General features: G+C 40.4%; 1 protein-coding gene across 1 annotated transcript; it reads right to left on the bottom strand.

Moving 5' to 3' along the window:
- Positions 1–7,165: 7,165 nt before the first annotated feature.
- On the bottom strand, positions 7,166–10,869 carry LOC107829354 (hydroxyproline O-galactosyltransferase GALT2-like). Its single transcript, XM_075244281.1, has 6 exons — positions 10,610–10,869; positions 9,867–10,157; positions 8,269–8,397; positions 7,999–8,172; positions 7,782–7,889; positions 7,166–7,686 (listed from the first exon to the last, which is right to left on the bottom strand). Exons 1-6 carry the CDS (start codon positions 10,847–10,849, stop codon positions 7,483–7,485), a joined length of 1,146 nt encoding a protein of 381 aa, XP_075100382.1. The 5' UTR covers positions 10,850–10,869; the 3' UTR covers positions 7,166–7,482.
- Between the last annotated feature and the right edge of the window lie 221 nt (positions 10,870–11,090).

Here is an 11,090-nt window from a genome sequence, read left to right as displayed (position 1 = left end):
ATAAGTTAAAAAGAACGACCAAATAGGGCGCCCCATGCAATTTTTACACTTTTTTCATGTATTTTTTAGGAATAGTCGTCTCGTTTTAACACCTCTAACCATGCATCATGATTTCACACTTATATGGACAGATGTATCTAGAGGTCTATGTAAGGATAATTGACTAAACCATCTCAATTAGCAACCTTCCTGAATTTATCCCTTGAACGTGCTACTGCACTCTCTTTCAAATGTGGTCATTTCTAATAAGTGCAATTACAAGTTAATTAATGTGAATGGCCATTATTTTATCTGCGAAGTTTTATGGTTTTCCCCCATTTTGACGGAGAGAATTGGCTCAAAATGGCTACTTTATCAGAAAGCTATTTTTTCGGCTCTATGGTTTTCCCCATTTTGGTTGGTTCTTTTTTCCATTTCATGAAATGGTTAAATCACCTATGATCAGAACCCTAGCAAGAAATGCTGGCCTGTTTTATCCAGTCATTGACTTCGGATTATTTCTTGCTTTCTCTATTTATCATTCGGGATCTTGTGGGTCAATTACAACAGAGAATTTAATCTAAATTTTGTGGAGAGAAATTAATGGACTTTGTTAATGGTAAAACTTTCTACATAAATGGGTGCAATTCTTACAGTTTAATGCACCATGATGTGGATTAGAGGAATGCTACTAGCTGGTGCCTGGTGCTAAGATGGATCTCACTTTATGTCTTTAGCATGCTTCTTCATGTGCGTGTCTTATTCTTTTTCATGGGTCAAACACATATCATGGATGACGGTGAACTCGAGCCTAGCTAGTTTATTTCTTTGGTATGATGTTGAAGTAATGTATTACCATCTTATCTAAAAGATTAATTAAGCTGTTAGAAAGCGCACAACCTTTATAGGCTTTATATCTTTGTTATTTAAAATCTATATATATATATAATTGAAGGTCCTTGGACCGGTTACGTGGCATTTCTCAATCCCAGTAATTACATTTATCTCATTTCTTCTTCTTTTTTTTGCCACTTTCCCATTTTTTGCCTATTTTTTCCGCTTAATGTGCTTATCATTTTTATCTCTCTTTTTTCCACTAACAGTCGCTTCTTTACTTCTATTGGCTTACCACTGCCGGTTCCATTAACGCTGCACCTTTCCTCTCTTGCCCTCCTTTTTTTCTATTGTAACCGTTTCTCTTTATTGCATATGCGTCAAGAAACCTTCCCACTTCCGATAAAAATCTAGACCTGCAAAGAAGGTTCTCAAAGATCGTAGGTTTTTACCACTTCCCATGAAAATCCAGATCTGACTGTGAAGAAATTTCTCAAAGATGGTAGGTTTTTACGTTTTTAGCGTTATTATACGTTATCGCCATCCTTCACTTCTTCACTTTTTCAAAGGTATTTTCACTTTACTTTGTCATTAGTGGGGACAGAGTTTGGGACTATGTATGAATGAAGAAATCGACAAAATTGTTCGATTTGATTTGATGGGTAAATTGCTTCAAGAACCTATATGTAGTCCTTTTCATTAGTAGCTTAGAAGGACCTGATTGCCTTCTAGAAATTAAAACATTGATGGCCTTAGCTTTCTCTTTTAGTTTTATTCATAAATAGTGTTTGGCAGTGATGAATATTGAGATTCAAGAAATAGTTTTGTACCTTTTCTTAGTTTCCATCCATTATTTAGGAATTGTCGTGTTATATTCATGACTATTCTTGTGTTGAAATGAGTCTACTTTTCCTTGGATACACTGAATTCACATCTATTATTACTTAAATTTGGCTAACAATGTTCTCTTTGTGTTGAATGTGGTACGGGAGATTAATATATCTATATATTGAAAAATCCTCGCTCTTAATGTCATCTTTGGCTTACATCGGTGTTCTTAAGTTTGATATATTGTATTTCCTCTCAAATCTTGAGAATTATAACGTTGAATATTTATTGTAATATTTTCTTTTGCAGATATCTCTTACAGTTCTTGAATTACCTGATCTGATTTATGAGTATATTTGATGATCCATTGTATGTTTCTTCTGTAGTTCATACGATCTTAATACATTTTCCTTCTGGTGCAATATGGAGGACCTATTTACTTCGTTAAAGCTTGAGCTCATATATTTGCGCTGCAATTTGTTGAATTTGTTGGCGATTCTCTAAACAATTTATCTTATGTACTTTTGAACATCTATTCTTTTACTTTCTAATGCTTATGGCTGCTATGTAAAATGATTGTTGTTAATTCGATTCTATTGCACAGGAGCTTATCTGAAGAGATATCCTTGAGTGGTCGGAAAATGGCTAGGCGGTCAACATGTAAACATTTACCAGTGAGGCAGGAGTTATAGATCTGTTTCTGAAAATTGCTCGGTTTGTTCAAGAGTATCCAACATTTCTACATAGGCACAAGCCTTACAATTCATGAAAGAAGGGCCTCCAATCTCAATGATAATTTACCTGTAAATTCAAGATAAAAAATTATAGGTGCTACCAAAGTTATGGAGGTTTCGGCCTCATTTTTGAAGAGAAAGCTTTTCATTTCTATGCCTTTTCTCATCCTCCTTCAAGGTTACTATGCAGAATATCTATAGATTATAGAACTCCAAACTCAAGATATGAATTTTCTATATTTTATTTATGTATTAGGACATCTCATTGCACCATTTCGTAGTCATGATTGCTAATTATTTTGCAGTTGATTGATCTGGTTGTAGCTATGTCTACTTTGTCGTGTATTTGGGATGATGATCAAAGAAATAATATTGTTTCCCTGTCTGATATATTTAGTGTTGATTGTATCTTTTCATGTCTAATATATGGACATAGTGCCTATTTCTTTTGGTCTATAAAGATGAAATTGTGAGGAAGTGTTCTATACGTCCTTGCATATGTATTCAGTGCTGAATATAATATTCGCCGATACTAAATATGATATTTTTTGAAGCTACATTTTTAGGTGAAATGATTTCTAAATGAGATTGCTTATGATAATAGTTACTTTCAGTGATGGAAATATTGAAATAGCAACCAGCAAAATTTTTCGGGATTTGACTTAGAACTGAATACAAATTATTAATAGTTGTAAGTTAAAAATTGATATATATATACAAATAGCTGTGAGTTAAAAATGGATAAATACACAGCGCGGAGCGGGGGCATATCCACTAGTTGTGATATAATTGACACGAGCACTATTACTGTCATGGGCGGCTTTCCACCCATGCCCCATGATCCCTTGGACGCGCCCCGTGGCGTCCTGGCCAGCCTCCCAACGCCCGTCGCCACGGTCGGCTCCGTGGTCTCGGCAGCTCCAAGTGACAAGCGCGCATGTGCCTCTGTCGCCCCACCGATAGCCATCGCCAGCGCCCAGCCACAGGCAAAAGCCAACAGCGCCGCGCGCGCAGACCCTGATGCTAAAGACAAAGTTGCTGCCAACGGACTTGCTGCTGCTTTGTAGAAGACTAAGTCCTTTTCATTGTAAATATAGAGTAGTTTTGCTGCATTTTCTTTAAGTGTGATTTTTCAGCTTTCATAGGTCTAGTCATGTAACTTTGGTTTATTTTTTTTAAGCATTATTAAGGGGGACCAAGCAATCAAAACTTTCAAGCAAGCAAACAATTCTCTGTACTGGTGTCTCTCCCCCCGACACCGTCTTGTTTTCTGTAATAGCTTTTATTCAATGCAATCAAGCTTTCTTTCATTCTCAATTCTCTTTTCTGCTCTCTTTCAATTGCTCATGACATTGGTTTTCTCGTACGGCACTGATAATCTAGTCTAGCGTACGGAGGGGACCTCAGTTGGCGGACAGCAACCGTACTGACATCGGTTGCCTAGTCTTACGTCGCCCTTCCCAGGAACTTCAGAAAGGCGTCGCGTAACAGTTGGTATCAGAGCCTAGGCTTGACATCGGACGAGGGATCACATTGCAATTACCACCATTTCTAACCATGGTGAATTATGGGGATCGCATCGCGACCCTTGAGGGAACGGTTGACGCATTACGGCCCATCGTGGAAATGGTGCCCGATCTAAAGACCAGCCTAGTGCAAAGGTTGGACGACCTGGACCGCAGACTCATCCAGGCCGAAGTTGACATAGAAAACATCAGCCGCGACTCTGAAGGAGACCGGCAAACAGCAGCCACAGAGGCAGCTGAAATTTTTGGTAAATTTGAGGTCCTCCAGCAGGAGCGTGCCGAGGATTTAGCCAACAGGGAACAAGAGGCAGACAGGGTGACTGCCATGCAACAAACCATAGACAACTTGACAGGCCAGCTCAGTGTTGTCAATGCTGCTTTACAAGGCCTACTTCGAGGAGGCGGAAACCAATTTGGGGGTGGTGTGAACCTCGCCCCCATGGCACAAAAGCTGAAAATTCCTGAGCCAAAGCCATACAGTGGAGCTCGGAATGCCAAAGAAGTGGAAAATTTCATTTTCGACATCGAGCAATACTTCGATGCCGTGGGAAGCCTGGAAGAAGCTAAGAAGGTAGCAACTGCTGCCATGTATCTTCAGGGTGATGCCAAACTCTGGTGGCGGGTGAAGTACGAAGCCATCAAGGCAGGTGAAGATGCCCTCGACACATGGGCGGAACTGAAGGCAGCCATATGCCTACAGTTCTTCCCCGAAAATGTTGAGTACAATGCCAGGAGAAAGTTGCAGGAACTCCTAGCGGAATTTCACTTCAACCTGGAGTACCGAAGTGGAAAGACCAATCATGTTGCTGATGCACTCAGTCGGAGAGCTGATCTAGCATCGATGTGTGTACTCGCCGCCCTAAAGGGAAGCGAAGTAACCACCACCATAAAAGACCAGATACATGATCTACTCATCAAGGATCCTGCTGCACAGTATTTGGTTGATTTGGTAGGACAGGGCAAGACTCGCCAGTTCTACACCGAAGATGGGTTCCTGAAGGTGAAAGGGAACCGACTTTATGTTCCTAAAGGAGGAGATCTGCGACGGACTCCTCTTGCAGAATGCCACGATACTTTGTGGGCCGGTCATCCCGGCGAGGAACGCACCATGGCATTACTTCGCCGTGCATATTATTGGCCTCAAATGGTCGATGATGTCGCTCAGTATGTGAAGACTTGTCTAGTATGCCAGAAAGATAAGTCAGACCGCTTGACGCAGGCAGGGCTCTTGGAACCACTAGCTGTACCAAAAAGACCTTGGGAAAGCGTTTCCCTGGACTTCATCACCGGATTGCCCAAGGTCGGAGATCTCACAACTATCTTGGTTGTGGTGGATCGGTTTTCCAAGTATGCTACCTTTATAGCAGCCCCACAATATATATCAGCAGAAGATACAGCTCGACTATTCTTCTCTCATGTCGTCAAGTATTGGGGCTTACCTAAAGACATTGTTAGTGATCGCGACTCACGCTTCACTAGCAATTTTTGGACCCAACTCTTTAAGTGCCTCGGGTCAAAATTGAGTCATGGCTCAAGTTTTCATCCGCAATCTGATGGCCAGACGGAGCGATTCAATGGCATACTAGAGGAATATCTCCGGCACTTTGTGACCGGATCGCAGAAGAATTGGGTGAAGCTTCTGGATGCTGCTCAACTGTGTTTCAATTCACAAAAGAGCTCAAGTACCAACAAAAGCGCTTTTGAAATTATTACCGGACAGCAACCGCTACTCCCACACACAGTGAACGCACCAAACATGTCAAAATCTCCTCGGGCTGCTAGCTTCTCAAAAGAATGGAAGCAAAATTTGGAGATAGTGCGGAGCTATCTTGTCAAAGCCCAAAAGCGGATGAAGAGGCATGCTGATCAGAATCGTTGCTTTGTGGAATACCAGGTGGGAGACAAAGTGATGGTCAAAATCCCAAAGCGGTACTTGTTTGCAGGGGTCCATGACCCTCGCCTATTGCAAAAATATATTGGACCCTTGTCCATTGAAAGGCGCATTGGGAAAGTTGCATACTGGGTGGATACCCCAGCTTGGTGGAAAATCCATCCTGTTTTCCATGTCAGTCTCCTGAAACCTTTTCGGGAAGATATGAAGGATCCTTCATGAAGCCAACTCACAATACCAAGTATTCGAGGCCCCAATTCAACCGGAAAAAGGCGTGCTGAAGCTATTCTTGATGATCGAGTGATTCACGCCTCAAGAAAAGATCACCAGGAGTTCTTGGTGAAATGGCAGGGATGTGATGCAGAGGAGAATACTTGGGAGAGGGGAACAAACCTCAAAGCCTACAAGAGCCTGATTGATGATTACCTTGCAAGGAAGGCGCCGAGGACGTCGCCAACTCAGTTGGGGGAGAATGTCATGGGCGGCTTTCCAGCCATGCCCCATGATCCCTTGGACGCGCCCCGTGGCGTCCTGGCCAGCCTCCCAACGCCCGTCGCCACGGTCGGCCCCGTGGTCTCGGCAGCTCCAAGTGACAAGCGCGCATGTGCCTCTGTCGCCCCACCGATAGCCATCGCCAGCGCCCAGCCACAGGCAAAAGCCAACAGCGCCGCGCGCGCAGACCCTGATGCTAAAGACAAAGTTGCTGCCAACGGACTTGCTGCTGCTTTGTAGAAGACTAAGTCCTTTTCATTGTAAATATAGAGTAGTTTTGCTGCATTTTCTTTAAGTGTGATTTTCCAGCTTTCATAGGTCTAGTCATGTAACTTTGGTTTATTTTTTTTAAGCATTATTAAGGGGGACCAAGCAATCAAAACTTTCAAGCAAGCAAACAATTCTCTGTACTGGTGTCTCTCCCCCCCCCCGACACCGTCTTGTTTTTCTGTAATAGCTTTCATTCAATACAATCAAGCTTTCTTTCATTCTCAATTCTCTTTTCTGCTCTCTTTCAATTGCTCATGACATTGGTTTTCCCGTACGGCACTGACAATCTAGTCTAGCGTACGGAGGGGACCTCAGTTGGCGGACATCAACCGTACTGACATCGGTTGCCTAGCCTTACGTTGCCCTTCCAGGGAATTTCAGGAAGGCGCCGCGTAACACGCGTGCATTGATCGCTCACGAGTCACGGCCATCTCTTCTTTTCAACTCTTCTTCTGTAAACCAGTCTACACAAAAGAAATACTATTAAGTTTTTTGGTGAACATTTATAACTTTTAATAAGCGTATGGGTGCAAAATGCAAATAGTTAAAAGAGACGAAGACCAAAGGCTGCAAAGGTATGAACTATGAAGAGTAAGCAAATTTCAAGGAGTAAAAAGTACTTCTTGGAATTCCCAGAGTAAAAGCTTCATACAAAGCGTTAAGGGGAAAACATTAGATCTCTGTATGTTCGTTCATGGTACAAGGAGGCACGAATCCTATACAAAGACAAGTAGTAGACAGTAAATAACCAGATGTACAAATCCATGGGAATGACCAAAGCTCGGTGTTAAATCATTTGTTGAACTAAAACAGTAATCTGAACAGATAAAACTGCACAACTTCACTTCTTGGCGGAAGATCTCCAGTTAGGGAGTCAGAAGCTTCAATTCAAATTGGGGGAGGACGCCCATCAATTGCTCTCGTCAATCTAAAAATTGCAGCAATGAGCCTTACCCTTGAGCAAATTGTTCCACAGACAGAACATCTGTCGTGGAGACTGATAATGAGCCGTGAAATAATCTTCCATACATCCATATTGACAAAACTTCCAGTTATGACAGTACTGTACAGGAGCGGAACTATTGTACTTCTCAACCCACATACCCATGCTCACATCCTCCATTTTGAAAAGCTGTCAATTTGATGGGGAAATGCGTATTTCAGTACTGACACTTTTATCATGTTTATGATTTAGGAAAAAAAATAAAGAATTCAGCTGTGACAAACCCTTAAGCTTCGGTTCCGATATTGAGAAATGATATGTTTGGCAATATCACTTGATATTATATGTCCTGGCCCATTAGCATAAGGGGGATATACATCTTCTGGCCACTCCTATTGCACAAGTCCATATTTTGAAATTAAATCAGTGTCTATAAGAAATCAACAAACAATAGTCATGAATTTTGAATTTATACTCCAATTATCATTTAAATCTCTGTACCTCAAATGATACCGCCCATTTTCCAGTTCGAAGTGGTCGATGCAAGAGATTAAGATTACCCATGTAAAGAGATCGTCTAGGAGGAACATGTTGAATTTCTCTAAGGACTGCATCTATCCTCACGAAATTATCGTCGTCACATTTCATGATATATGTAGCTGTAACATTCTGAACCTGCAACAGATATTGTGGGCCATGTCGATGGATATTAGGATGTGACTAAGCAGTTCAGGAAAGAAGAGGAAGATGGAGCGGAAGTGCAGAACTCACCTCATACTCGCAGATGGCAATAGTTTTTAGGACCACTAGCTCATATCTGTCGATAAAGGGGACAATAACAATGTCCCCAAAGTAATCTGCTTCCTTTTTCAATATAGCATTCAACTCCTTTCGTGGATTCTACAAAGTTAATTTTAATACATAAATAAGCAGATGCATTGGGATTCAACTCCAAACTGGCTATTTGCAAAGATGATAATGTCAAATTGTCTCTTCTCCCTTATGCTTAAGCATCACCATACGTTGCTTCCACTTGAGTTTTCTATAGGCTCTTCTCTTTAAACAATGTTAGTCACACACAAAGTCATTAATTACGGAGGTAAAATACTCAACATGCTTTGCATGTAAACAAACACAATCATGCCACTCAGACCAATCATTCATATAATCAAATGTTCTAAAAGCATTCACGAAGTGTGCCTCCTGATCAGGTGAGCAAAATTGCCCTCATCAAATTCTATTTTCTTTATTCAAAAAGTTGGATGTTCTAGAATGGGTAATCAATCCACTACAGTCGCACATGTTAGTAAAATATGGAATACATGTAAAGTTTAACCAAAGAGTGCATTTTGATAAATGTTCTTTTCTTTTTTCTTTTTTTGTTTTTTACATTGAGGGGAGAGGATTACAAGGTGGAGAATCGAACCCGACCAGCAAGGTGGAAGTTCAGGTAGTTAACCAATTGGGCTACCATGATACTCCATTGTTCTCTTCTTTTCTATACATTTTCCCTCTCTATAACTTCGGCATTCATCACTGGTAGTCTGCCAGACCTTGTTAACCACTAATATAACAATGTTTCTGCATATTTAGCCACATTTAGCATTTTCACCTAAGATTCAGCACCTAGAAAGGTCAGCATAGATCATCACCCCAGGACTCCCTAAACTTGGTACCGTTTATTCAGGCAATATTTTTTGTCCTAATTACCTCCCTTAACTTGGCAGTTTGATAGCCTTCGTCCCCTGGATGCTGATGTGACAAAGTACACTCTTTTAGGCACGTGGGAGTGCATAAAAGTTTAAAAATCAGCTGACAAGTAGGGTATTTTTCAACTGTTAATTCGCACATAGTCATAGAGAGTGATTTATTTGTTCCAATTGTGTATTTCTACTTACTTCTTATATTAATATCCCATGCATGCTTTACTTCAACTTTGTTTTTCAATTTCTTTATTAGCTGCAATGGCTATTTGTTCCAACTGTGTATTTCTTCTTTTTGGGCCAAATATGTAAAGAGACTTAGACAAAAATTAATGGACTTCCAGACATGTTTTTTACAAATTTGGCCTGAAAAAAGATGATCCAACAAATTAATGATTTTCAACTCATAGACACTTGTCTGGTTTCGCTAATTCCAATAATCAACTTATCAAGAAAGCAGTTCAATAAACAGCTTATTCCTTAAACCTATGACAATCTCCATTAATCAGCTCATCGAAATTAAAGTTTATTGGAGTTTAAAATGTTGTAATTACGAGGAATACTTGACTGCATTTGAGGTCCAAACTTATTTGGGCGGATCAACAGTTATGCTTAACATGCAGTTGAGCCAAATCTATCTTTTATTTGGTGATGTGGGTGACTTACCAATGCAACAAAGAAGCGGACTGCTATATCTGAGGTTTTAATTGCTGAAGCCTGCATCCACGTTTTCCTGATTGCCATACGCTCAGCAAAGTGATTGGTGGCAGAAAGCACCCCAATAAAAATTTGAATGCGATTCTGGGGCAAAGGAAGAGATTTCCACTTCTCTGAGAAGTCCAACACTCTTTGGGGAGAAAAACTTGGATGAGAGGTTGGTAGAGATGTAGCATAAACCGAATTTATATCTACATCACCTCTGATTGCCAACCCTGTAGCATTTTCCAGTGTAAAGCCCTGAAAGAATAGGGAACATTTATTGAAGGCTCACAAGTATAGTAGGGTAATAACATGAGTGAGGAAACTAAAACATTAATTCCAGAAAATCTGGTGATCATATTAATTCCAAGGATTACAAATTCGGTAAACTGGTTAAGGGTTTCAGAAAAGGGATCAAATACTAGGACATGTTTGTGTCTACCGTTCATTTTGTATGGGTAAAAGATTTGAATAGTAGTTTGATATCCAATGTGCCCTTGTGTATAAGGAAAATGTATGCAGTGGCTATTCAATGGTGATCATGACTGGAACGCAGTCCAAGACTCTAAAATGTGTTAAGTCTCAAGTCAATTTCAAGTGCAACGTCTTAAAAATGCACTCCTTCACTACAGACATGCTCAGTAAGCAGAACATTCACATGTCTACCAAGAAAGCCTGCAAAATTGTTTGGAAGAGCGCAAGTAGCTTACAGTTCGATACGGAAATGACGTCACGTGCCGGCCACCTACATTGATATGGTAGCCATCAATACCAGCACGAATAGTCAGAATAAACATCCTACCCTCCACAAACGGGAAAGGCCATGTCACCTCTGGTTTCTTTGCACGTCCAATGAATCGATCAAACCATGAGAATATTTTCGACTCTCGAGTATCAACAATGTCATTCCGCATCCACTTGTCACATCTTAAATATCCATCAACTGTCATGAAAATGAATTTCTAAATTTATGGTATTTGATTGATGTAAAGCTATAAAATCAAGAATCCCACAACTAAAACTTGTTCGACATAAGTAGGAAAAGGAAGCAAAAGAGGTTTATCAGCATTCTCAAGTGAAATATATATATCATAAGGTGAAAACAATCCGGCCAAGATATAAATATATAAAAGAAAAAGAAGTGATGTCCAGGAAACTAAATTAAAACCAAAAATTAAGCATTTAGCAGCC

This window comes from Nicotiana tabacum, chromosome 22 (genome assembly GCF_000715075.1).
Source record: "Nicotiana tabacum cultivar K326 chromosome 22, ASM71507v2, whole genome shotgun sequence".
Classification (NCBI taxonomy): Eukaryota; Viridiplantae; Streptophyta; class Magnoliopsida; order Solanales; family Solanaceae; genus Nicotiana; species Nicotiana tabacum.
This window is presented reverse-complemented; position numbering and strand designations above follow the sequence as displayed.

What these genes read in the sequence shown, in the direction of transcription:
- LOC107829354 (XM_075244281.1), bottom strand. Translation starts at nt 10,849, where the DNA reads ATGACAGTTGATGGATATTTAAGATGTGACAAGTGGATGCGGAATGAC. An exon ending in TCCGCTTCTTTGTTGCATTG is followed by an intron (nt 8,398 to 9,866) that starts GTAAGTCACCCA and finishes TTAACTTTGTAG; the next exon opens with AATCCACGAAAGGAGTTGAA. An exon ending in AATGGGCGGTATCATTTGAG is followed by an intron (nt 7,890 to 7,998) that starts GTACAGAGATTT and finishes CTTGTGCAATAG; the next exon opens with GAGTGGCCAGAAGATGTATA.